General features: G+C 47.0%; 2 protein-coding genes across 14 annotated transcripts in view; one reads left to right on the top strand and one right to left on the bottom strand.

The window, feature by feature from the left end:
- Mecr (mitochondrial trans-2-enoyl-CoA reductase) overlaps positions 1-20852 on the bottom strand; it is a 35078-nt gene extending 14226 nt beyond the window's left edge. For 2 of the 4 annotated variants that reach the window (XM_013074417.3, XM_004850785.4), the window contains exons 1-3: positions 20586-20852; positions 7646-7743; positions 6845-6976 (exon numbers count right to left, since the gene is read on the bottom strand). In XM_013074417.3, the coding sequence (XP_012929871.1) occupies positions 6845-6976; positions 7646-7743; positions 20586-20761 (406 nt within the window). In that variant the 5' untranslated portion in view covers positions 20762-20852. The remainder of the gene's footprint in view (positions 1-6844; positions 6977-7645; positions 7744-20585) is intronic. The other 2 variants (XM_013074418.3, XM_087215032.1) reach the window with 2 other exon arrangements.
- Positions 20853-25640: 4788 nt separating this feature from the next.
- Positions 25641-27209, top strand: part of Ptpru (protein tyrosine phosphatase receptor type U) — a 78324-nt gene continuing 76755 nt past the window's right edge. For 3 of the 10 annotated variants that reach the window (XM_004850789.4, XM_021263229.2, XM_087215433.1), the window contains exon 1: positions 25641-25842. In XM_004850789.4, the coding sequence (XP_004850846.1) occupies positions 25770-25842 (73 nt within the window). In that variant the 5' untranslated portion in view covers positions 25641-25769. Of the gene's footprint in view, positions 25843-25890; positions 26604-27209 lie in introns of those variants that run through there. The other 7 variants (XM_004850793.4, XM_004850791.4, XM_021263231.2 and 4 more) reach the window with 6 other exon arrangements.

Here is a 27209-nt window from a genome sequence, read left to right as displayed (position 1 = left end):
TGATCTCAGGGACAAATGGGGCTTTCCATGCATGAAATTAAGGGTGTTTTCTAATTCCCCTTATATGGCACCACAAAGGGAACCCATCCCTTGACATGAATTCCTGGGGATTAGAAGACCCTAAACCTCCTCTCCAGAGAGCTTGGGCAGGAGGGACAGCACTCATGGTCAGTGACAAGGGTGTTCAGAGCTGAAGCAGAAACTGTGCAGTTGGAGAGACCTGCTAAAAACTCCAGGTTTGCCAGGTGTGATGGTGCCTGTAATCCCAGCACTCAGGAGGCTAAGGCAGGAGGATCACTGTGAGTTTAAGACCAGCCTGGGTCACATAGTAAGTTGAAGGACAGCCTGAACTATACAGCCTGAACAACATAGCGAGACCTTCTCTCAAAAAACAAAAACAGGGCTGGGGATTTAGCTCAGTGGTTCTGCCGTCTGCCTTGAAAGTGGAAGGTCCCAAGTTCAATCCCCAGTACCAAAAAAAAAAAAGCAAAAAAACCCTCCAGTGTTGCCATTTAATAGTTGTGTGACTTCAAATTATCATTCCACCTTTTTTTGGGTTTCAGTCTTCTGATCTATGAAATGCAGAAAATAACACTCATATTCCCAATATTAATACTAAACGAGTTGACATTCGTAAGAGACAAGCGACTGTCCCTGGGTCAGTGTGTCACAGGGGTATAACACACTTTGGTTACTGACCATAGCTCTGAGGAACCCCAGTCCTCACTCAACTCTCCCTGATGACCTTCAGCATCTAATGTGGGGGGCAGCAAATAATGGCCCATGGGCCAATTCTGCTTCACTGTTTTTATAAATAAAATTGGACTGGAAAACTGTCATGCTCACTTGTTTATGTATCGTCTCTGGCTGTTATAATGGCACAGTAGGGTAGTCACAAAAAAGATGGCGAGGGCCGGGGATTTAGCTCAGTGGTTCTGCTTCTGCCTTACAAGTGTACGGATCTGAGTTCGATCCCTGGTACCAAAGGAAAAAAAAAAAAAGATGGCATGGGGCCAGAGATTTAGCTCAGTGGTGCAGCCACCTGCCTTGAAAGCGCAAGGTCCTGAGTTTAATTCCCGGTACCAAAACAAAAAACAAAAAAAGATGGTGTGACCTACAAAGCCTACATAATGTTTTGAAGGGCTTAAATATATATATATATATATTTTTGGTACCGGGGATCGAACTTGGGTCCTTGCGCTTGCGCAGCAGGCAGCGAAACCACTGAGCTAAATCCCTGGCCCTTAAATATATTTTTATAATGATATTATATTGATATTCTATGTCTTTCTACTCTAAAATATTATTATTAATTACATGCAGGAGGTGGTGAGGTATTTATAAAATATTTGATAAAAAATTAATATACAGTACTCTACATGAGATGGGATCTTATGAACTTCATCTTCTGAAGTATTAAATTGATCATCTAAATCAAACTGTCCTAAATGAACTTATAGTTGTTTCTGAAAACCACGTTAAAAATGAAGGATCTTGGGCTGGGGATTTAGCTCAGTGGTTCCGGCGCCTGCCTCGCAAATGCAAGATCCCAAGTTCGATCCCCAGTACCAAAAAAAAAAAAAGAAGGATCTTACATTTCCCCAGAATTTGTACAGAAAAGGGAAAGCACATAATTGGCATTTTCAGTTTCTCACATCCAAAGTAATGCATTCACACAAAATCAGGATCTTCATGTTTAGCATAAAAGGAAAAAAAAAATACTGCAATAGAGGGGCCGGGGATTTAGCTCAGTGGTTTGGCCACCTGCTGTGCAAGTGCAAGGACCGGAGTTCAATCCCGGTACCAAAAAAAAATATACTGCATTAGAGATATAAAATCTCTAAGTAATGGTTAGGCTAGTTCACCAACATCAAAGAAATTTAAGTGGCCAACAGTCTTGAAAATGCTTACTGAAATGTGTGATTTATGTGTAGATGTATTTGAAAAGGTTACAGTTGAAGACTTTTTTTTTTGGTACCGGATGTCAAACTCGGGACCTTGAGCTTGTGAGGCAGGTGCCAGAATCACTGAGCTTAAATTCCTGCCCACCCCCCTTTTTTGAGAAGGTTTGGTTATATGGTTCAGGCTGGCCTTGAACTCACTATGTATTCCAGGCTTGCCTCAAACTCATGGCAATCCTCCTGGCTCAGCCTCCCAAGTGCTGGGATTACAGGTATGTACCACCACACCCTGCAAAGATTGATTTTTGAAACTTCTCAACAACCAACTCAAAAAAAAAAAAAGAAGAGTCCCTACTGGATGTGACTTCTAGTATAACTAGAAGTCAGGTGTACAATTTTCCTTCAAAATATTTGCTATTACAGAAACCAAAGAAAATAAAGCTTGGGGCTGGGGATTTAGCTCAGTGGTTCCAGTGCCTGCCTTGCAAGCGCAAGGTCCCGAGTTCGATCCCTGGTACCAAAAAAAAAACAAAGAAAGAAAGAAAATAAAGCTCATATTGTATTTGGGAATGTCTGGAATCTGAAGTTTTGGAGGAGAAGCGACAGTTTTTTAGATATGTAGGGGGACTTTTTTTGGTACATTTGGATGAACATGGACTTCACAGTTCTTGGAAGTACACTGGAGGAGTGCTTAAGTCTATATGCTTATCACGTTGAAGAAATGGAGAAAGTCAGGAAAGGACAAAGATGGTGGGAGACATACAGGAGAGGAGAGGAGATGAAGAAAAGGGCTTGGAGAAAAGAGAACAGAAATGAGACATGATTAGGTTAAGAGTCTGTTGAGATATGCAAGGCAGGAACAATTAGCTCTATTTTAGAGAAGAAGAAACTGAGGCAGAGCTGGAAGGAGAATTTGCAGATGGTTGCCAGGCCACTGCTTCCCATGGCCCCATCCTGCCTCTGAATGGTTCTGAGTGCTTCCCGAGTATCTAGCCACTTTCTGGCCCAGTTGCATGTGGGGAAAAGCTGGCTATGGGCATGGTCAGCAGCTCAGGACTGTGGAACATGACCGAAATCTGGCAGGACTTGTGTGTTTGATGGCTAACACTCTTACCAACCTGTGCAGAGGACTGTTCACTGCTGTGTCCTAGAGCCTAGCACTTTGCTCACAGAGTGTTTAGTGAAAACTGGGTTAATTATAGTCCCCATGAACTGTTTACTGAAAACTAAGTTAATTATAGTTCTCATGATTATGAAATCCTCATCCTCCGAGTGGCACCTTGCTTAGAACACTGGCCTTTCCTCTCTTTTCATCCCTGTTGTGGCTGCCCTACCACCAGGTCTCCATCACCTGTACACCTGGTGCATCCTTTATGCTTCTCTCCAAATCTAAAGTACCACTGAGTCCCATGGCTCCAGCTCTTGAACCTGCTCCTCTTCTCCATCCCTGTGGTACTGTCTTGCTCAGATCCTCCTTACTGAAGCTCGAACTTCACACCCACCTCCTCACTGGCTTTTTTCCTCCACCCTCTGACTTTCCACACCACTCTCTATACTGCTCACATCTGGTAACAGCATCCCTCTACTTGATTCTCTTGTCAGGAGCCTTCTAACCAGATGCACTTGAGTCTCCCATGACCCAGGGCACTTGACTTCTCCAACTCTATCTTGCTCTCTCTTGCTGCTGCTCAGGGCTCAGCATCCTGGAGCTGCCTGCTGTTCTGACACTGTTGTGTCTTCTCCCATCGTCCAACCTTTGTACATGCTTCGCTCCCTGCCTGGGAAGCCCCTCTCTGCTCATTTGGCCCATTGATGCACTTCTAGTTGGGCTTCTAGACCAAGTTCAAGTATTATGACTTTGGGAATCTTTCCCACCAGGGCACAGTAGCCTTGTATCCATTGTGTGATATCAGCGCTTAAGAGGTGTGATTGAAAAATACAGTAAATGTTTAAATTTAAAAAATTACAATAATAGATACATTGCCATTCATTTCCCTAACAACACACTTATCCAATTGTTCTTACCACTTTCTGCAACAGTTCTGGAGGTCCTCTTTTGTGTCTTTAGTTGTCTTTAGTTTGGTGGTGGCCTCGAAGTCCTGAATCCATTCAGAACATTTACCTGTCACAGTCATTTTGACATTGGGGAAGAGCCAGAAGTTGCAAAGTGCTGGAACTGGTGAATAAGGTGAATGAGGGCACACTGTAATGTTTTATGAGTCTGTCTTTCCACCAGATGTGTTGGGCAGCAACATTTGCCACATTTTTTATTGCATCTCATAAAGCCACTCATAAAAGTGGACTTCCAAAACTGCTTCAGAAAGCAGCAAGAATGGTGGAATGAGTGTATTCAGTGTGAAGGAGAGTATTTTGAGGGGGATTAACAATGTATCTTTTACTACAATAATTTTTTAAAATTTAAATATTCCCCTTATATTTCGATCCTATATCATATATTGCCCCACATTATGTGCTGCCTTTCCATTTCTGGGCCTCCCACCCCAGCCAAGAGTACCCTGAGGGCAGGAGCTTCTGACCCATCTTAGGATGCCCTTCACTCTGTGCAGGTGCTGGCTCACAGCGCTGGCATCAGTTCCACTGAGTCCTCACAGCTCTCCCTGTGATCAGGTGGTGGGGCTATTTCTCTGCCATTGAGCACGAGAGTGGATGGAGCCACGCTTGACAGCTTCCCTGAGCTCAGAGAAACAAAAAGCTTATAGTAGACACCTGTCACTCACTGCTGGTTCCTGCCTGGTCCCCTTCCTAATCTCTCTCTGCTCTGCCCATAAGGCCTCTTGCTCTGCTACCACAGAGGTGGGAAAGGCTCAGCCAGGGCAACAGAAGTGGCCCAACACATGTCCCAGCTGACTGGTTCATGGATGGGCAAGGAGCAGGCAGGGCCAGGCAGGGCTGTGCTGGGGGACATGCACAGTCGTGCTCCATGTCATTGTGGAGGACGGTTTATTTGTTCGCAGGATGATGTAAACCTCAGGGAGCTGGTGGCCATCTATGAAAGTGGTTACAGTGGCTTTCAATCTGAGCTCTACCACTTACTGACTGGGTGACCTTGAGCGAGCTGCTTAATTCTTTACATTTACACTGGTCTCACCTTAATAAAGTATATATCTTGTGCTGAGGGAATAACAGAGTTAATGTACTAAAGTGCTTAGAACTGTGCCCAGCTCAAAGGGAGGGGTCAGTACAAACTTGTTGCTATGATTTATTCCTCTGTAGGGGGAGATCTCATCTGAGAACTAGTGACAACAAGAGACAGACCGATCTCTGACAGCATTAGCTTGCTGGGTCCAGCTGTGCCTGAGGTGTTTTTGCTCTTACACTTCCAAGCTCCACAGATCAATTAAACTATTTTTTTTTTTAAAAGCAAATTTCAGTTAGGTCTCTGTAAGTTACAACCCAAAGGGCCCTAACACAAGTGGGCAGACACAGGAGACAAGAGTCTAGTGCTTACTCTCATTTTGCTGTTGGAGTCCAGGCAAACTCCACTTCCCAAGCTTCAATTCCCCATGTAGCCGACAGGGTAGGTGATGTCTGCCTCCCTGCTCTCTTGTGGCTGCTGTGAAGACACTTTTTTTCTTTTTTTTTCCAGCACTGGGGATTGAACCCAGGGCCTTCCCGCTGAGCTGCATCCCCAGCCCTTTTTAAAATTTGGAGACAATTTCTCGCTAAGTTTCTTTGATCCTCCTGCCTCCCAGAGAGCTGGGATTACAGGTGTGCACGCCATACCTACCTGTGAAGACCTATTTGTATAATGGATGTGCCTCAAAAACCATTAAGTGAGGGGGCTGGGGATTTAGCTCAGTGGTTTCGCCGCCTGCTGTGCAAGCCCAAGGACCCAAGTTTGATCCCCAGTACCAAAAAACCCCCAAAAACCATTAAGTGAGCTGGGCATGGTGGCACACTCCCATAATTCCAGGAAGGCTGAGGCAGAAGGATTGCAAGTCTGAGTTCCACCTGGGTAACTAAGCAACTTAGCAAGACCCTATCTCAAAATAAAAACTAAAAAAAGAGCTGGGGATGTAGCTTAGTGTGAAGGCCTTGAGTTCAATCCCCAGTGCTGCAAAAATAAACAAAACTGTCTAAGTGCTGAAAAGCCAAATACACTAATGACTCCTTTTTTTTTTTTTTTGCTACTGGGGATCAAACTCAGGACCTTGCACATGTGAGGCAGGTGTGGTGCCACTGAGCTAAATTCCCGGCCCATGACTCCTTTTTATACATGAAGAAAATCCTACTCCTTAGCTTGGGGTTTGCAGGGCCTCACCCCATGTGGCCCCCTCTACTTCTGAGCCTTCTTTCTCACTCATGCACCCTCTGTTACATGCATGTCCTCTGCAGAGGCTGCACTGGGTTTGCCACCACCTCCCAAACTCACCTTTGTGTCTTTGCTTATTTTACCTCTTCCATGAGAAATGATTCTAAACTCATCTCTACCTAACAAAATCTACCCATCAAAAGTCTGTTCTAATGAAGTCTCCTCCCCAAAGCCTATTTTTGATTCTTCTCCAAGACAAACTCACTCACACTCACATGCACTCCTGTGTGTGAAGAGTATACAAAGGAGTCAGAAGTGCCCCCTGCTTCCTGTGAACTTGGAGCACTTCCTTTACTGAAGTTATTGGTTCAGAGATTTCTTCAATTAGATTTGAGCCTCCTGGAGGGCAGGGATTACCTTATCTATATTCTCCACTGCATCTTATAGCAGGGATTTAGGGACGTAGGGATTCAGAGAATTACAGCTCAAGGAGATGAGGGAAGGTACTCTACCTCCAGAGCAAAAGAAACAGCATTCTGCTCCGCACACCCCTCATGAAGCAATGTAGGAACTTAATAGGGAGCCCTGCACTGATGAATGAACAGTCTCCAGAGTGGATGAAGCATGTTCAGGGAGAAGGAAAAGGCTGCTGCCAGCAGGGGAAACTCACCCAAACCAGCATTTGCTGGAATCACCCAGTCTCCTGGCTTCAACCCAGTCACACTGCTGCCCACTGCTACCACCTGTCCAACGCCTTCATTTCCTCCAACAGCAGGCAGTTTGGGAAGGATGCCATAGTTCCCTGGGGGAGACAAAAGCAAAGGGTCATCCAATGAAATGTGGGCCAGGAGAGACTTTGTTTTGTTTTTGTTTTGAATCAGGGTCTCACTATGTAGTTCAGGTTGTTTTTGAACGTGTGATCCTCCTGCCTCAGCCTCCCAGAGTGCAGGATTATAGCTTGTGCCTGGATGAGAGTACAGACTTTGGGGTCAGTCAGACTGGAGCTTGAGTGGGTCTCTGCCTCTCACCAGCCATCTCCCTAACTAACCTCTGAGCCTCGGTCCACAGGGCTGAGACCCTTTAGCGTTCATAGTCACCATGAAGATAAAGTAACATAAGAAAGGGCCAGGGGTTTACCTCAGTGGTTCCACCACCTGCCTGAAAAGCACAAGGTCCTGAGTTCGATCCATGGTACCAAAAAAAAAAAAAAGTAACATAAGAAAGGAGCCCAGCATGTGGCCACCCCTCTACAGAGGTTGATTTATGCCCCACTGCAATCTTCCCGACTCTCTCAAAGCCTCATGTTCAGAGAAGGGAGGTTAGGGAGGGCTGACACAGTCTGTGCATGGCTCCTCTGGAGAACAGCTACTGTTAATCACAGGAATTTCACACTCATACCTGAGGAGGAAGGAAATGAAGTGGCAGCTGAGCGAAAAAGCCAATTAACATGACCCCTAGAAACCAGGGTTACCTTGGATCATATTTATGTCAGATGGATTGATAGGGGCCGCCAGCATCCTCACGTGGACATCTGATCCTCCCAAGGCAGCCAGCTCCAGATTCTTTAGTCTAAGCACAAAGCCAAAGAGAGACATTAATGTCAGCCAGGCTAACTGGGTGTCTTCTGCTCCAATCATTTCCCAAAATAGGTCAGGCAATGTGTCTGAGCTGCCATGCCTGGCCAGGAATTAGGTTCTGCTGGGAAAGGAAGGTGCTATAAGGAATAATGGGGCACAGGCTCTCTACTGCAAGTAGATCACCCCAATGGCCTCCCTGTTTCCAGTGCCTACTCTGGGACAGAACACTGTCAGTGAAAGCCTAGACCAGCCCTGCGTTCCCCAAAACTTGCTTGGCTCTAAGAATCATGTGAGGAGTCCAATAATACAAATTCTAAGGTTTCAGCTCTGATACTCAACCAGGATCTCCACGAGGGCACCTCAACTAGTTCTGAAAATGTACATCTGGGGAACCCCAGGTTTCCACTTGCCCTCCACCTGTTTATGGCTTTGTTGGCCCTGATAAACATAGGCAGAAAGAGGGGAAATGGAGATAACACCAAGGTGTTTGGAAAGAACTCTCTGGTGACTGTGATTCATCCCCCGGAGTGATGGCAAGGGATGGCTCCTGGTCTGACATCTTAGATATAAAGCTCCAGGAGGGCTAGGGCATGGAAGGTAGGCGAGTCTTCTCTGGTTTAGGCCTCTGCTTCTCCATCTGTAGGATGGGGTGTGCAGGGGTTTGGACTTGATCACTTCCAAGAGCCTCTTCCGTCTTAAGTCTGTGGTAAGTCCCTTTGCTCATACTGGACTCCTGACATGGCGGTATCGGTATCTTGATCCTGCTGAAATTTTGCTTAGTGGGTGAAAACTGCCACAGGCTTTTTGAAGGAAGCCTAGTGACAATGCCCATGTGTTACTTTTGTTATTTCAAAACAAAACAAAACTAAACTTTAAAAGAGGCAATCTACCAACCAGCCAGCACTGATCAGTGTGCTAGACCACGGGGTCCCCAAGACTTTTTGGTGACCAGAGACCCCTCTTTTCTTTTCCATACTACAAGACTTCAGGTTTGCAATGCTTCTTTCTGCCCAAATGTTTGTATTATTAATCATTCTTATATTTTTACTTAGCAAAGCCATATGTGACTGTCTACCAGAGGTTCTTAGCATGAGGCCACAGCATCACCGCACTATGCTGAGGTAATCTACCCACTTCCTGCAGAACTCCAAGCTTTTAATTATACCCAAGGCTTGATCTCTGGGAAGAAGTGTGATTTTCAAGAAATGCTTTGCATAATACTAACAGTGGAGGCAGGTATTCATGAGGTTATTTCTTATACACCAGGCCCTATGTGGAAGCCTTTACGTACACGATCTAATTTAAGATATGCCATTTCTGGGACGGAAGTATTAATAGCCCCAGCCTACCTAGTAGGCAACAAGGTTCCTCAAGACTATGGAACTTACACAGGCTTAGGTGACTGCTAAGTGGCAGGTTTACTTAATTCCAAAGTCAGCACTCTTATTTATCTTGCTCTACATCAGCACCCTGAAGCGAGTTTGGGACTCGCCACCTACTTCCCAGGGGCCCTGAGGATCTGGGGATCCCAAGATCCTGACCAAAGTGAAGAAGGCAATGCTTCACCATGATTGAGGAACAGCGGCAAGAAACCAGTATAGAAAAACTCTCTACAGAAAATGGCTAACTAGGAAGTAGTGGATGATCAGGGGCAGAAAGAATAAAGGGCTTTTAAAAGAAAGTGAAGTGTTATGGAGTGTATGTATTCGTATACACAGCTGGAGGAGGGGAGTCCTTTTTATAAGAATAAGCACTGGACCGGGAATTTAGCTCAGTGGTTCCATCCCCTGCCCCACAAGTGCAAGGTCCTGAGTTCAATCCTCGGTACCAAAAAAAAAAAAAAAAAAAAGAATATGCACTGCTTACTGAGTGCTCACCAGCAGACACCCTGCTAAGTGCTTTAGAGGCCAGCTTCCATCTATTCCAGCAGCTTTCATGCTATTGTTCTGCCTTTATAGCTGAGGAACAAAGCCACAGAAGAGGTAAATAACTTCCTCAAAGCCACTAACAGTAGTAAGTGGCCGATCTGCTCTGAACCTGGGAGTCTGATGTTAGAGAAGCTACCTAGTAAGGGGCTGACCCAAGACCAAGCAGAGGGCAGTGAAATGAGCCCCAGCCTGTAGGTTGACCCCTGGTGCACCTGCTTGATGGGGAGAGGGAGGGACCATCAGTGGCCACCACAGCCCCAGCAGACCAGGCAGGGAGGTATCAGTGATGTTTCTGTGAGCAGAGGTATGAAGTCCACATCTCAAAGAATAATCCTGCTCAGAGCAAATGGATTTTAGACTAGCTGCCCCTTTGTATTATGCCACTGCTTGTCACCTGCATTTTGACAGATAATCACTTTTCCCCAGAAGCTGACAAAGTCAATGGGCTCAAGCTGCTTAAAGACATTTCTTTCTCTGCACATTTTCTACATGTTCCTCCCTCAGCCTAGAATTTTGTTTTCATCACTTCTCCATGGAATGTGAAATTCAATTCACTCTTCAAGACCCAGCTCAAATTTTACTCCTCCTAAGATGTCTTTTGCTCATTACATGGAAGGGGTGACTACCATTTGAGACCATCTTACATGAGTTTATTTTTCAGTCTGCCGACTTTCCATAGTTTTTTGGCAATTGTTCAAGCCAAGACATAGATTCACAACTCCTTTTTTTTTCTTTTTGAGACAGGGTCTCGCTATGTAGTTCAGTCTGGCCTTGAACTCACTATGGAGCCCAGGCTGGCCTCCAACTCGCAGAGATCCTTCTGCCTCAGCCTCTTGAGTGCTGGGATGACAGGTGTGGGAGATCACACTCAGCTCATAACTCCTTTAAGCTCTTGGGGCCAGATGTACTCCAGAGTTCAACACCATCTACTCCTCAGGTAGGGGCAGCACCCTGTGATCAGTGTTTCTGTAGCAAAATAAATGAGACTCACACTTACAGAGGTGAATAAAGACCATACAAAAACTTCATGTTACGCCAGGTTTTACCTCCAAATGAATTGTGAAAAAACTGTTTTAAGAGTTTTTTGAGCTAGGCATGGTGGCGCATACCTGTAATCCCAGCACTCTGAAGGCTGAGGCAGGAGGATCACCTTGAGTTTAAGGCCAAGCTGGGCTACATAGTGAGTTAAAGGCCAGCCTGGACTACATAGTGAGACTGTCTCAAAAAACCAAAAAAACCCCCCCAAAACCAAAAAATCAGATTTTTTGATTTTGGAACTGCAGATGAAAGTCTGGATCCAGATGCTTCAGACTCTCAGCTTAATTCTCTTTTTTACTTACCACCTGGTTTTGTAGTCAGAATGTGTGTGTGTGTGTGTGTGTGTGTTTGTACAAACACATTTGCTATCTCATTAAGATTGTGAGCTCACAGAGGGCTGAGAACCTTTAGTCTTTCCTCAGTGTTTAGCATCTGGAATTGAACTTTTCTCTTCTGAGAGAAAATGTGGGATAAAAATGCTGGTCACCTAGGGGGTCAAGGGAGGGCCTCCAACCACAGGGCCTTGGCTACTACCACTTGCTCTTCCTGGTTCTAGGCTATTTAGAAAAACAATCTCAAAGGAGGAGCTTAAATAAAAATGGAGATTATCCTAACAGACTTGAGTCTAGACATACAAATCAAATATGCAGTTAAGACTGTACTTCTTAAAAACCTAGATGACCACAGTTAAGAATGTATGCAGATAGCAGTTCATAGATTTGGGAGTGAACCAGGCACCCTACCTCAGCCGACCAGCTGGATATGCCTCAGAACTCTCCTCTGTAAAATGGGATAACACTAGAATCTCTCACCGGACAGTACCAGATACACAGACGAGGCTGAATGAATGGCATCTGTTATCAGGGGAAAGAATAGCTAAAGAAACTTTGGGAACACTTCACTAGTTCTATCTCTGAAAAGAATCACCAAGTCAGCTGGATATGGCGGCACATGCTTGTAATCCAGCACTTGGGAGGCTGAGCCAGGAGGCTCCCCAGTATGAGGCTAGCTACATAGTGAGCTTAAGGCTATCAAAAACCTCATAATGAGACCCTGTCTTTTTAAATTTATTTTTATTTTAAGACAGGGTCTCACTATGTAGTCCAGGCAGACTCCGTCTTTAAAAGAAAAGGACAGAAGGGGCTGGGGATTTAGCTCAGTGGCGCCATGCCTGCCTCTCAAGCACAAGGTCCTGAGTTTAATCCCCGGTTCCAAAAAACAAACAAATAAACAAACAAATAAGTAAATAAATAAAAGAACAGAAAAAGAAAAAGAAAGAAAAAGAATCACCGAGTCACTGAAAGAAAGACAGCAACTTCTTGGAAAATTCAAGTAAATTTAGTTAAGCAAAAATTTATTGAGAGTCCCAGTACCAGGCACTGGGCAAAGGGGTCTAAAAATGAATACATTAAATTCCCTTGCCCAGGAACTTGTTAGCATGGGAACCCACATGTGGAAAGGCCAGAACTCTGACAGCACAGGCCTGTGGTTCTAAGGCCTGCCAAGTATCTAACCTTGTGAGAGGAGGAAAGAACAGGAAAGGGTCTTTGAAAGTGATTTCTTTTCTTTTTCGAGACAGGGTCTCACTATGTAGTTCAGCCTGGCTTTGAACTCACCGTGTACCCCAGGCTGGCCTTGAACTCACAGCAATCCTCCTGCCTTAGCCTCCTGTGTGCTGGGATTACAGGCATGCATCATCATGCCTGGCTTAAAGAGTGATTTTTTTTTTTGGTACCGGGGATTGAACTCGGAACCTTGCACTTTCAAGGCAGGGGCCAGAACCACTGAGCTAAATCCCTGGCCCTAAAGAGTGATTTTTAAATTGGGCCTTAAGGATAGAGAATAGTTTACTGTGTAGGTGAGAAGTCTTTGTTGGAGAGAGTGGGCAAGAATTGGCCTTGACAGTAGGTCAGGCAGCAATAGGTGTGATCTGAATTGGAGCCACAGGAAAGGAAAGGAGCTGGGCATGGTAGTGCACGCCTGTAATCCCACCACTTGGGCCGATGAGGCAGGAGGATTTCTCCAAGTTCGAGGCCAGCATGGGCTCATAGTGAGTTCAAGGCCAGTCTGAACTGCATAGTGAGACCCTGTCTCAAAAAACCAAAACTAAAACCAAGAAAGAAAAAAAAAGAAAAAAATGGAAAGGACTCAGTAACCTGGAATCTCTTAAATAGGTGACATTAATGTCACCTGATGAACAACCCCATGTGAGAGATGGGGAAGTCTTTGATGGCTCCCAGGCTTTCAGCTTAGACTCCTCCCCTATGTGAGATAGGGAGGAAGAGTGGATGTGGAGTGGGGATGAAGGAGTCCTGTTTGAAGTCTGAAGCAGGTACCCTGACAGCAGAGGGCACTCTGGGCCAGACATAAAGAGCTGTGAGTGAGCTGAGTGTAGGTGGAGTCTGGAGACAGTAGAAAAAATATTCTGGGCCACTTGGCTGGACAATGAAATGACAACAACACTGATGGCTGACTGAGCGTCAAGCATGATGCCTATCATTGTACACACAAGATATTTAGTCCTCTTGATGCTTATGTGGAGCTATGACCATGCCAATTTAAGGAGAGGAAACTGAGGTGCTGAGAAACTAAGAAACATGCTCAAGAGTAAATAGGAGGGCCGAGGATGTAGCTCATCGATGCCTGGCAAGGAAGCACAAGGTCCTGAGTCCGATTCCCAATACAGGAGAAAAAGAATAAACAGCAAGTCTTGCTCTTACATTAGACTCCAAAGCTCAGGCTATTAAGCACCATTCTGGCATCTGCTACCCTATGTTTGAGGAATTATTAGGTGATATTATTAGGTGTTCCCCAGGATCCAACATGTTTAGGAATGTTGCCTACTAGACTCCTTTCTAAGAGTCAGACTGCATGTTAGTCTTATGAAGGCTCTGAGAAGTCCTCATATAAAGAAACTCATGTGGCTTGGTGTAATCCAGATCTTCCCAGACAACTCAGGCTGGGAACACTATTTTCATAGCCCAGTTGGCCCCATAGAGCAGCTAGGGAAATGATGCACTGGGCTATAAACTGTTCCTGGTTGTCTTGTTTGCCTTCTGGGGAGTCTGGCTGTTCAGTGCCAGCTGAGATTAGAAGTGGGAGAGGAGGGGCAAAACAGGAGTGAGGGTCTAGAAGGTGAGTAGAAGCTGCAAACACAGGTGGGTGGTGGCAGGGGGCAGGCCTGACACCATCTGCATGCCTGGGGGCAGGTTGCCACTCCAGCTGCTGTGTCTCACCAGGAAGACCAGCTCCAGCCTGTCCTGTGGAATGCCATCAATACCACAGACACCACTGTTCCCATCAACAGTTCTAACAGCGTCGTCAAGGATACCGTTCTGCTGAGATGGGAAGGAAAACAGGGCTCAGTATGAATTCCAGGAGCTGGACCTCTGGTGTAATGATAGCAGTTTCTTTCCTGTTCCTTTTTCTTTTTTTAAACTCACCAAAAGAAATGGTGGCTGTATTGTGGGGTACACATGAGGCACCCAGACACAGACTGGCTAGACTGAGACTGCAAGTAGACTTCCCAGGCCTGTGTGTGTGATGCCACCATGCAACTCAGAAGGATGGCACTGCTCTCAATTGACAGATCCCAGACTGGATAAAGTCACAATGGCTCCTTTGAGGCTGAGGCTGTACACCTGTGATGCCATACGAAGTACAAGGGAGACAAAAGCAGGCAGAAGAAAGAGCCTTTTGAGGGGGGAAAGAGGCCAGCCTCCCGGGGACTGGCTCAGTTATATTTGCTGTGGAAGGTGGGCATTGGCTAGCTCTGCTAATTTATCTTTCCCGCCTTCCACATTTAATTAGCAACCATTTTACTTACTGTTCATCTTTCACTCAACTGCCTCAAACCGATCAATATTATTTTGAGAAAGAACAGGCAGGAGGGTGTCCCTGACGAGAAACTCTCATCTGCTCAGTATGCAGAGCCAAGCATGTGGGTCTTCTCACAGGGCCCAGGGCGAAGGCAAGTGTGGCTCTCCTGTCTGTCTGCAGCCCCCATGGTCAATGCCCTGCCTTCTGTGATTTTAGGGAGACACCAGGTGTGCTGGGTACCTTGTTCTGGGATTTTACTAACAATGAATAAGCAGGGCACAACTGGGGAATGGTGAGGGATGAAGTTCTTCAGCTCACAGGTTGTAACTTCTTGTATCCCAGCAGGGAATGTTGCTGACCTCAGCTGGTAGGGATCTAAAGCAGTCCTGGGCTCCCAGGGAGAGCTCTTTTCATGACACTTGGAGTGCACAGAAATCCATCTTTCTCTAGGCCTCTTCTGGTTTCCCTGCTGCAAAGTAATTCTGTCTTCCTTCCATTCAGGACTCATTTTTTGGCCCGTTAGCATAATTTTTCTTCTTTTTTGAAACAGAATCGTGCTATGTTGCCCAAGCTGGCCTCAAACTCCTGGACTCAAGTGTTGCCTCAGCCTCCAGAGTAGTAGAACAACCACTGGTGATCAGGAGTCCAGTGCTCACCATAGAATGTCAGAACTGGATACTCGTTGGGGAAAAGGGGATTCATGGCTTATAACTTCCATGCTGCAGTATTATGCTGAGAAGGATGTTGAGGCTTGCTATAGTTTGGATCTTAAATGTCCTCCCAAAACACATTTGTTAAATGCTTCATCCTAGGGTGGCACTGGTGGGAGGTGGTGAAACCTTTAAGAGGTAGGGCCTGGTGAAAGGTCCTTGGGTCACTGAGGGTATACCCCTCAGATGAACTGTGGGACCCTGTTTTTTTCCTTTTTGCCTCCTAGCTCTTGATGAGGTTTTGCTACATGTTCCCACCCCACCCATGATGTCACCTTGCCACAGGTCTCAAATGGTGCCACTTGGTCAGGGACTGGAATGTCCAAAACTGAGCCAAAATAAACCTTTTCTAAGTTAATTATTTTGGTATTTTGTTATTGCAATAAAAAGCTAATACAAAGTGTTACTTCGTCTTGGCAGGAAAAACACGTTGCTTGGGGGGTAACGGAGGAAAGGTGTGTAGGTTTTGAGGCTGACACAGAAGATGGGGGGCAGGATGCATGTCCCTATTTACCACTGCTGATCTAAGTCAAACCCTTTGTTTTATCAAAGAGCAAATGAAAAGAATGGAGACTGAGCCTTGTGTCATATTTTTTTATCTGCCTCTAAAATGAGCCCTGTCCCCCACCCATGGAAAGGCCAGAGGTGCAGGAGCTGTTGGAGAGGTAGACAGGGACAAGGCCTCAGAGTTGCACTGAGTGACAGCAGTCCTTAGAAGCTCCGGGCATCGGGAGAAACCCAGCCTACTGTGCAATTCCTTTATATGCCTGCAAGTCTCACCCTGGAGGCAAGAATGAGGAATCTAGGGTAGGAAAGCTCTGTCTTGAACTCCACAGCCTCAAGTGAAGTGCAGATGGCAAGTGACAAAGAGTGTTATAGGACATGGCATCTGCTGGGCTGGAGCGTAAATCTGGTGACCCCTGGGTCAGCTCCTCTGAGCTGGTTCAGCAGATCCATGTCTCACTGGATTACACACTGAGCACAGAGCAGGTGCTTGATAATGCTAGTTGTTCAGATACATCGTGTTTCCTCTTCCCTCTGGGTTTTTGCACATGAAGGTCCTTCTGTTTGGAACACTTTTACATTTTCTCTCCTCTACACCACTCACTCCGTCTTCTGCAGGACTTGACCTCCTCTCTTTAGAGAACGCATTTCTGACCTCCCACCCCAGGGTGTGAGGGACCCCTCTTCTGGGTTTCCACTGTACTCTGAATGTACCCCACTAGGCCATGGTGCCCTGCCTCCCTCCTGTGGATTTCCTATGGGTAAAGATCACAAATTGTGTGTCTGTATTTTCAGTGCCTTGTACTTAGTAGGCCCTCAAAGAATAAATGCTAACTTATTAAGTTAGTGAGTTCTGCTCTGGCTCCTTTCACTTGTGACTATGAAAAAGAGCCCTCAACAGCGCACCAAATGCTAAAATTTTTTTTCCAAGAATTATAATTTTTTACCCACATAGTTTTGGTTTTAATCACTGACATCAAATGTAAAAGAAGAAATCTCCTGAGAATAAACAGTACCTTAGAGTGAGAACACACTATACCCATAGCCTGGGGTGCCACCACCTGCTCCCCTAAATTCCATCTGGTTTATGACACAATGAGTATGTGTCCAAGGGTTTTCCAGCTTAGTCTTATCTTGTACCAGCAGCAGGCAGGTGAGGGCCATGATCAGGATGCTGTTTTACGAAAGCTTCAGGATCTGAAAAGGGGAGCAAACTCTTGAGATGACTGTCATTGTTTCCTCAGGGCAAGGTCTCTATTAAGCATTTTAGCCAAAAAGACCCATCCTAGTTGTATAATCTTGGGAAAGTATCTTTCAATATTCCTGAGCCATAGTTTCCTTATTTGTAAACTAAGGTAACCATGACCAAATTGGATTGTGATTTTTTTCTTTTTCTGGCACTGGGGACTGAACCCAGGGCTTCACATATGCCAGGAAAGGGCTCTACTATTTATACCCTGGCCCTACTGTTATTTTTCAGTGATGGTGATTGAACTCAGGGCCTTCACACTGAGCTACACCTCCAGCCCTTTTTATTTATTTTGGTACCGGAAATTGAACTCGGGACCTTGTGCTTGCAAGGCTGAGGCCGGAACCACTGAGCTAAATCCCCGGCCCTTTATTTTATTTATTTATTTATTTCTGAGACAGAGTTTTATTTCATAGTTCAGGCTGGCCTTGAACTCATTATATAGCCCAGCTTGGCCTCAAACACATAGTGATCCTCCTGGCTTAGTCTGCCAAGTGCTGGGATTATAGATGTGTGCCACCATACCCACCTCCTATTGTGATTTTAAAATTCCATTATATATGTGGAGAAATTAGCCTAATACTGTACTTACTACATAATATGTATGCAATAAATGGGAGCTCTGCCCAACATAACACTCAGAATGGCAAAATTCTGAGGGGACCTTTGGAGACAAAAAAAAGAGAAGAACATGAGGGTTTATGGGAACTATCTGGCAGAGTACAGAACTCTGCCAGAGGGACAATGGCCACAAGGACCTCTGACATTTCTAGAATGTTTGTAATTCTCTTGAGCAGTCTGATTTTATTTAGATCAGCTGTTCAATCTTTTAAATGAAAATCACCAAGTATTTATTTAGGGGGGCTTATCTGAGGAGGAAGGGAAAGAAACTAAGAGAGAGGGAAATATGGCTTAGAAGAGCTGGAATGCTTAGGGGGCAAAGGGAAGGAAAGCAGGGACATTCAGAATGTTAACATGGGAACAGGAGGCCTCAGTATGAGAAGCTCTGCAAACTCTGAGCCCGGGCAGATTGCTCCTCATCCTTCCCTCCTCTTCCCAGGGTTCTGGCCTAAAGTGCAGGCATCACAAACCGGTCTGGGAATGCTCTGTTTGGACTCTGGGTAGCTCCATGACCCTACAGGTGTAACCTGATCCAGACATCCAGTCACTGGGATGTGTAAAGGACACCTGATTCTTTCTGTGACAGTGGAGTAACCCTAAACCTCCTAAGAGAATCCCAGTCTCTGGCCTCAGCCCATACATGAACAAGCAATGATGCCTGAATCTGGGTCAGAAGGGAAAAGTGCACTTCCCTTCTAGGAGAGAGAGAATTACTATTCACAGGGTAGTGGTTCTCAACCCTTAGCCAGGCAGCAGTCACCTGGTAACATGCACAGATTGAAAAGACACAGATGCTCCAGGGCATCCCAGACCTACTAAGAACATCAGGTGTGGGGCCTAGGAATATTTTTACCAGTGCCACAGGTGACTGAGCTGTGAAGCCAAGTTGAATATAGTGCTTTAAAGAAGTATTATGTTTTGAACATCAGAGAATTTACTAGAGGAGACAAGATGTGGTTTTTCTCCTAAGTGGCATCTGTAGACAGACTGGTCTGTTCTAGTTTCCCTGGCTCTCCAAGAGAAGGGAGTAATCAGGAGGAAGCTGTACTCGCTGCTTAACCTGCTCAGACCACCCACATCACCACAGTAAAACTCAATAAAAGATGTATTTCCTAATGAAATCAGAATCAGATTCAGTTAACATTACGGGGCACCTGGTTTGTGGCAAGTCCAGCACCAGACAGAGATATACAAGCCTGTGGGATAGGCACTACAGTGTTCTTGCTTGGGGTGCATTCCTCTAAATGGACATGTGTGCAACAGAGCTTTGCCAGCACACTGTAGCACAGTCCTCAGGAGATGTCTTCTCTGACATGATTTATTATCTATCATCAAAATAGTTTGGATTTACCAACTGATGTGTCTTTTGCTTGTTTATTTATTTATTTTGGTACTGGGTATCGAACTCGGGGCCTTGCACTTGCGAGGGAGGCAGCAGAACCACTGAGCTAAACCCGGGGCCCTTGTTTGTTTATTTTTGAGACAGGGTGTCTCTGTATATTCTAGGCTGCCCTAGGCTGCTATGTGGTCCAGGCTGGGCTTGAACTGCAGGGAATCCTCCTGTCTCACCCTTCCAAGTGCTGAGATTACAGGCATAGGCCACCATACCCAATAATGTGTCTTCTTGATATTCTTTTTAATTGCTCTAAAGGTGGATGTGGCTAGGCTCAGGGGAAGACCTTAATTTATCTGAGGCTTTTCTCTACCTGCCAAAACATCTAGCCTGTATTTAATCCATTACAATAAGTCCATCCCTAGGAAAACAATCAAACAGAATTAAAGAGCCGAGACCAATGGGAGTATGGAGGTGATTTTTGGCTGTTTAGCCTTGTGGGTTATGTCTGTATGTCTCTATTTTAAATATGATGAAATCGGGCTGGGGATTTAGCTCAGTGGTTCTGGCGCCTGCCTCACTGGCGCAAGGTCCCGACTTCGATCCCCAGTACCAAAAAAAAATCACCTTAAATATGATGAAATCAATGCTCCAAGAACTTCAGTAACATGCCAAACATACATAGCTAGGAAAAGTTAGGACAAAGATTTGGCCCCAGGTGTTGCGATTCCAGGATCTGTGCTTTTGCCTTAGCTCCGCTCCAGCCACCCTCTTGAATGGCTAGTTATTTATGTGCACATTTATTAATGGTTGACATTCACATACTGTTTTTATCAGCGACACGCAAAGATAATGAATTAAGATCCAACAGAATTGGAGGACATGCTCAGAAAAGTAAAGAGCTCAGAGATATTGAGTGACTTTGATATTGATTAGTATCAACCAGCTACCAAAAGGGCTGAACTTGTCTTTGACCTTAGGCCTGTAAGGCTCTAGAAGAGCCCTTTTTAACTAGGTCAAGGTGCACAAATGGTGTAGTAGAGAGGAACTCATATGAGACAGGAGTTATAAGTCATTATTCCAGTCTTTGTTCAATCACTTATTAGCTGTATCACTTTGGCTCGATACTTGCTTTCTGTAAAATAGAAGCAATAATCTATTACTTAACTGAGAAATGAGGTTCCAAATGGATGTAAACGTGTTCTGAAAATCTCTAAAAAATAAGGTAAGAACTGAGATGGGTCGGTCAGTAAGGAGACTTTCTGTCACTGGCTGTGTAACTTTGGGAAAGCGAGTGCCTCGGTTTTCTCATCTGCAAAATGGGAATCCAGTAACTACTCCAAAACATTGTTATGACAATTACATTTGAACATTCGCTTAAGCAAAGGATTGGCTGACACACAGTAAATCTAATCAATAAACGTCAGGCTGTACTCTTACAATTGTGCCTCTCGGGTCTTCAGCTACCTCAAGCACGGACTTTCTAAGCTACCAAATGCTCCCTGTGCTTCAATTTCGGTCTTGCTACTCTGTCTTCTTCCTAGGACCCTGACCCTCCTTTCCCAGGCACAGCCCGTTTAAAAACCTTCCAGGAGCCCGAGCCCCCGTCCCGGTTTCGGCGCCTTCTCTTACTCGACAACCTTGACTGGATCCCCGTGGTTCCCATAGACCAGCGCCCGTACCCGGGAAGGATCGGCGGATGCGGAGTAGGAAGAGGCTGCACGACAGTGGCGTTGCCAAGATGCGAGCAGCCCTAGGCGCAGCGGCGCTGGGGTTCGCGCCCCCCACAGCGCGCAGCGGACCCACATGCTCCTTGCAGCCTACACAATTTGGAGTACTCGGAAACGTCATCTCTCCGCGACCGGCGCCTGTGCCTCTACTCCATCTCCGCTCCGCCTCACGGCGTGGCCACGCCTCTTTAAAGGGCTCTCTCCTTCCTCCGCTGCCCGCGCGGTGGCGCCTGCCTAGACCGAGTGGGAAGCCAGGCTTGGGGGACCAGGGTGGGACCTGGGAAAGTTGCAACTTCTGAGTCCGCAAAAGCGCTTTCCCGACATAGAGTGTCTAAGACTGGTCTAAAGGTGTGTCTGCAGCCTGCGGTTTGGTCTTTGATTTGGGAGAAGTCATTTACCCTTTCTTGGCCTCCGTTTCCCCTTCCCACCATTTACTGAGCTCTTACTGTGCCAAGCACTTTAAAATACTATTTTCTTTAATCCTCCCTACCCTGGAGCCACACAGGGAGGCAAACCTTACTTCCCTATACTGAGTAGAGCAGATGTAAGGTGGTAGGAAAACAGGACTGTAAGCTTAGAGTTAGTTTTTTGTTTTGTTTTGTTTTTTGGAGACATGTTTTGTCGCCCCCCACCCCCATGTAGTTCAGGCTGGCCTTGAACTCATTGTGTAGCTGAGGGTGGCCTCAAACTCCCGGTGATCCTAGGCTCGGAGTTAGAAAATTTAAGTTCCAATCTGAGTCCTGCCTCTTCTTAGTTTGGGCAAGTGATAAGAATATTATCATGGACATTGTAAAAATATTAAGTGTATTCAGATATAAGGAGAAAATCACAAGCAACAGGGCGCCTTTTCAAGATGCTCATAGTGTAGAAAGAGATTAAGTGGGAAACTGCAGATTCTTTGTAAAAGATATCACCTTGCAAAGATGCTAGGTCATATTTTTGGTGGAGGGAAGATGCGAACATAACAGACCCCAGCTGACCGTTAACACACGCCAGAGTGCAAGACCATAGCCCCAAGAAAAGGGGGGCTCTGGAGTGGGGGTGGGGTGCTTGGAGGAAGTGCCTTTGGAACCAGCCCCTGGTTCAGAAATCATCTGTGTGTGTGAAAATACGTGGGGGTAGATCTGAGACCCACTGAATTCGAACTGGGGACAGGTCCAGGGGTGTGCATCTGTACAAGTTCCCAAGCATATCACGATGCAAGTGGCCCGGAGAACAGGCTTTCGGAAAGCCAGGGCTTTGAAAGATAAGTAGCTGGATTTTACTGACCTGAAGCTTCCATCTAGAATCTTTCCTCTGAGGAATAGAGCACAGCAGAGTATGATGATTAAGGTGTGAGAACTGGACTTAGGCAAATCTGGCTTTGAGTCCCTCTGTCATTTTCCAGCTGTTTGATTTTGGACAAGTCATTTGGCTTCTCTGCGTCTTCCTTACCTTATGGTTAAAATAAAGGGAATAGAATTTGGTGTGTAGCTCAGTGGTGAAGTGTTTTCCTAGCATATATGAGGCCCTGGATTTAATCCCTAGCACAGAAAAAAGAAGGAAGGAGGAGAGGGGATTGAGGTACTAGTAGTTATCTGTTTCAAGGTTGTTGTGAGTGTCAAGTGAGGTATTACTCACTTGAAGCACTTAGCACACTGCTTGGCACATAGAAGCATTTGATAGCTATTACCAGGGGGTTATTGTGAAGATTCTTTGAGAAATATCATGTTTAAAACACTAGAGATGGCTCATAGTACAGGCTCAATAAATGTCTGTACTGATTTTTATTATGAAAGAAAGTTGGTGTCCCATGGTAGAGGAAAGACTTGATCCCACAGTTGTGTGAGCACACACACATGAATGTGCACACAAAACACAGTCCTATTCACCTATTTTCACAGTGACACAGAGGGCTACTTATAGTGGGAGGTATAAAATAACTCTCTAAAACTCCCTAGGTGACATCTACCACAATCATTTCTACCATATTGGTAGAAATCTGAATTTTTTCTGAATCCCTAGGCAGCCTAACCATGAAGCCTGGAGAATCATTCAGCAAGTCTTTCTTCTTAGGGCTGGATTTTGTTCCTTTGTATAACCCTATTATAGGTCTCACTTTTAGTCACTTTTAGGCCATCTGGGTTCTCCTAGGGGCAGTTTGAGAACCACTGATTGAGGGGTTCGAGTCCAATTGTCCTGGCCTTGTCCTTATACTTTGACTCCCACCCTGTCTTTCCAGCTTTATGTTCTATTGGACTGTGTACAGTCTATGATCCAACTGCACCTGATACCCACCTTTGCTAGCACTTCCTTATCTAATGCTTTTATTCAGGCTGATCCTTCTGCCTGAAATGCTCTTCCCTTCTTACCTACCAGGGAAATTCCAGGTTCAGATACCATTTTATTGAATCAACCTCTGCTGCCTTTGTGTTTTCTCTGGACCTATGCTATGGCCTTTAGGGCACTGTCTCATGGTCATTTATATGCCCCCCCGCCCAACAAGAGTGGGGCTCCAGGCAAGATGTTTGGTTTATCTCCATGACACTGGCACTCAGTACGAGGCCTGGCACAGGGAAGGCATCATAAATATTCCATGAGTTGCAGGTAATTTAATTTCCTCATGGCCTGGAACTGTTTGTAGCACAGTCTCCATTTCCCTAGATTTGGACTGATCAGTCAGGACTAGGAATTTCCTTTTTCCTTCTTCTCTTGAGGATGATAGAAGGTTACGGTCTTAAAGAAAAAATAGTCTCTGTGGCCTCCCCCTGCACAAGAATCAAAGGAGTGTGGAATGGATCAGCTCTGGGTACAAGTCCTGGGCCCACCATTTAGCTTTGTGACCTTAGGCAAGTGCTTTATGGTCTCAGAGCCTGTTTCCACTCCCATAAAGTGAGATCACCAGTTAACTCCTGGCCTGAGGCTCCCCTCAGAGTCTTCTGCAAACAGCATCATTGGCTGTTGTTTCTGTTCACCAGTTTTCTTTTTCTGGATGGTCCCGTCTTTGCTCCAGAGTTCTTTTTTCATCACTGTTCTTTTTTCATCACTTTTTCCTTCTTTTACCTCTGCCTCCCTATGACTCTGTGTTTAATTTGCTGCCTGTGGTTCTTGTCTTTTGCCCCCTTCTGAATCTCAGCCTGGAGCTCATCAGAGAGAAGACCAAGAGCCCAGGAATGCTCAGCTCTGCCTCCTCCAGTCCTAAGGCAGCTTCTAGGAGTCCCAACCTTAGTGTGAACCTAAGGAGAGTGGAGGCAGAAACCAGAGGGCTCATGCATGCCTTGAACTCCTAGGTTCCATCTAATGTCATTCCCAACTTCTTGGGAGACTGAAATAATTGGAGGTTATTGCTCTTCTGGTTGATGCTTCAGTGGCTTCCCATTGCTCTTAGGGTTTAACCCAAGCTTCTTCCTTGCTTATAGTTTCTTGCAAGACCTGAGAGTCTGCTGACCTTTCCAGCTGCAGCTGGCTCCCCTCTCCTCCATGTTCTTTCCACTCCAGATGCCCTGGCTTCTTTGCTGCTCCTAACACACCAGCTCCTGGCTTTGCACAGGTTGTATCCTCTGGCTCCAGTGTTCCTTCTTGCTGACTTGCCTGGGGCTGGCTCCTTGGTCTCAGCTCCAGTGGCTGTCACTTCCCAGAGAAGTCATATCACTTCCAGTCATGTCACTTCCCAGAGAAGCCCTCTTGGACCACCTTGTCTAAGGAAACCTCTCTTCCCATATTTTTCATCACAGTACTCCATCCATTTCCTTTAGGGCACACATCTCACATTGTAATTACACATTTATTTGTTTGCTGTTGTGTAAGCTTCATGAAAGCAAAGACCATGTCGATGTGTATTCATTTATTATTTGTCCATCCATCCAACATTTAGTGAGCCCAACTCCATGCCAGATACCAGGCACTGGGCTCTAAGACAGTCCTTAGGTGAGCTTCCCTTCTAGAGGTGGAGATGGTAATGAATCCATCAAATGATAGCTGCTCTGTTCAGAGCTGCGACAATCTCCGCTCCCCCATTTCCCCCTCAATTTTCTGGCATACGAGACAGTGATAAAGGATTTACACCAGAGAGTTTGCTTTTTGTTATTGTTGTTCTTCTCTTCTCTCTGGAATATAAGCTCCATGAAGGAAGGGAGTTTTTCGGTTTGTTTTCTATTTCCAACGTGGCCAATTGTCATTGTTGAATAAATGAATCAGTACCTGGTAAGTATTCGGGAAATGAGTGGGTTTCCAAATGGGTCTCAGAATCTATTCAATTCAAGCTACACGAGCTTGATTCAAATCTCCGTGCTGCCCCATACAAATGCATAACCTTGGAAAAGTCACCGTTCTCTCTGTACCTCAGTTTCCTCAATGGCATGTGGGAATATAATGATATATGTCTAACAGGGTTATGGAGGGGACGAAGTGAGTTCGATGGGGAAGTACATAGGAGGTGGCTCGACTGACCTGGCAATGGAAACTAGTTTGTGGATCGTAGTGCAAAAGCTCCTCCTGGGTAGAGGCCCAAATGCACTCAACTTGTGCAGCAGAGAGTAGAGTGGGACCAGGGAGGGTTAGTGAGGGAGGTGTATTTTATGCTATGGAAAGGAGAACTTTCTGAAAGCCAACGTCTCCAGACTCAAGGCCCCTTTGGTAAAAGATGAACGTCCAGTCCTGGGGGTGGTATGAGTGCAGCATGTTCAGGGAGGCCAAGGAAGGTGGAACTCAAGGATCATAGGAGAGGCGAGGTGCCCCTGGGTCACTGTCCTTGAGAACGCTATGCGGGAGCTGGGAACAGGCAATGAGAATGTTGGTACCTAGTGCGTGCAGAGACCAAGGGACTTCCAGGCAGGGGTGCCAGGGTGGGGGAGGGGCGCGGCGGGGCCGGAGGGTGGCGAGACCCTGGGAACTTCGTGCGCCGCTGCCAGCAGGGGGCGCCGCGAGACCGCAGAACCCGGGGCCCGGCCTGACGTCAGCGCCCCGCTTGCTCCGGCTCGCGCTCCGGACTCGGCGCCAGTCCCGCTCTGCGCCGCGCTGCTCCGCTCGGGCTCAGGCTCCACGGGCTCCGGCGGCAGCGCCTCCCCCTCCCGCGCCGGGCCCCGGGGCAGACGGTGGCGCCCCGGCCATGGCCCGCGCCCAGGCGCTCGTCCTGGTGCTCACCTTCCAGCTCTGCGCGCCCGAGACCGAGACTCCGGCAGGTAAGCGCGCGGCGGGCGGACCAGGCTTGCCCCGGAAGCCCCCGGGGCCCGTGGCGTAGCTCGAAGAAAGTGCGAGTGTTGGGTGACTGCACGTCGCGAGCGTGCCCAGTGTGTGTCTGAGTGGAGGGTGAGCGGCCGGGTGCTCGGGATGTGTGACTGCGAACATTGTGTGTCTGTAGTTTTTTGTGGAAAAAGAAGGTGCTGTGTGTATTGTGTCTGCGAGTGTATTGAGTTGAATGTTGTGTGTGTGTACATCGCGACACTGGATGTGCGCTGTCTTGTGTGTCTGCTTGTGGATAGTGTTTGTGCGGCCAAGTAGGTTGTGTATCTGCTGTGTGTGCATCTGAGTTTGGTTGTGTGGCCGGAGTTGTATCTGCTATTTAGTGTTCGAATTTGTTTTACGTTTTGTATGCCAAGGCCAAGAGTGCTTTTTGTTGTGTGCCTGGGAATGGTTTGTGTTGTTTTATGCGTGTGTTGGGAGCGCTGTGTGATTCCACCCGAGTGTGGACCCGGGAACGCGTCTGTGGTGTGTATGCTTGGGAGGTCTGTGTTCGTATGCAGTCGTGGGAATGGGTCGGGAACGTGTGTGCCGGTGCGCCGTGTGCGCGGTGTGTACGTGTGGGAGTGTCCGGGGTGTGTGGTGCGCGCTGCCGGGGGCCGTGTGAATGCCGAGTGTGTAGGGAATGCGTGTGCGAGAGCGTGTCTGGGCGGATGTGTGTGCCAGTGTGTCCGTGCGCGCTGGTTGCGTGTCCAGGAATGCTGTGAGTGTGGTACGCGCCGGGGCTGGGGCCGAGTGTGCCCAGGGCCCGAGGGGGCAGCGGTGTGTGTGTGTGTGTGTGTGCGCGCGCGCGCGCGCGCGTGCGGCGCGTCCTGCTGGAATAAGTTGTCGTGGCGGCGCCCCTCGGCGGCGCGTTCGACTGAACCCGGCTGGGGAGCGAGGCGGGCGGGGAGGAGGCCGGGCCGCTCGCGGCTGCCGACTCCGACATGTCGGGCTGTTTGTTGTTTCGCAAGTTCGGCGCAGCGCTGGCGGGCGGCGGATCCGAGGAGGCGCCTGGGCCGCGGGGCGCCGGGCCGGCCGGGGCGGGCAGCAGGGCGCTCGCGGGGGACACCGGGCGGCGGGGCTGCGGGGCTGTGGCGTCAGGGAGCGGACAGGCGCCCCCTCCCGTGCGCTCCGGAGGCTCCGCGGACGCCGGGGTCCCCCGGGACGCTTCCTGCGTCTGTCCCGCAACTTTGTGCGGTCTCTGCCCCGGGCAGGCCCGCCGTGTGCGTACGTGTGTGTGAGTGTGTACGTGTGCCTGCGCTCTGTCGCGATGTGATCGCGTTTTCTGGGTGCGTTTCTGCGTCTGGAGTCTTTTGGGGTGGAGGGC

The sequence above is a fragment of the Heterocephalus glaber genome, unplaced genomic scaffold (assembly GCF_053883595.1).
Source record: "Heterocephalus glaber isolate CG9 unplaced genomic scaffold, H.glaber_assembly_v1.0 deba00001452, whole genome shotgun sequence".
In the NCBI taxonomy this organism is placed as follows: domain Eukaryota; kingdom Metazoa; phylum Chordata; class Mammalia; order Rodentia; family Bathyergidae; genus Heterocephalus; species Heterocephalus glaber.
Note: the sequence above shows the minus strand (reverse complement) of the source record. Positions and strands in the feature narration are given on the sequence as shown.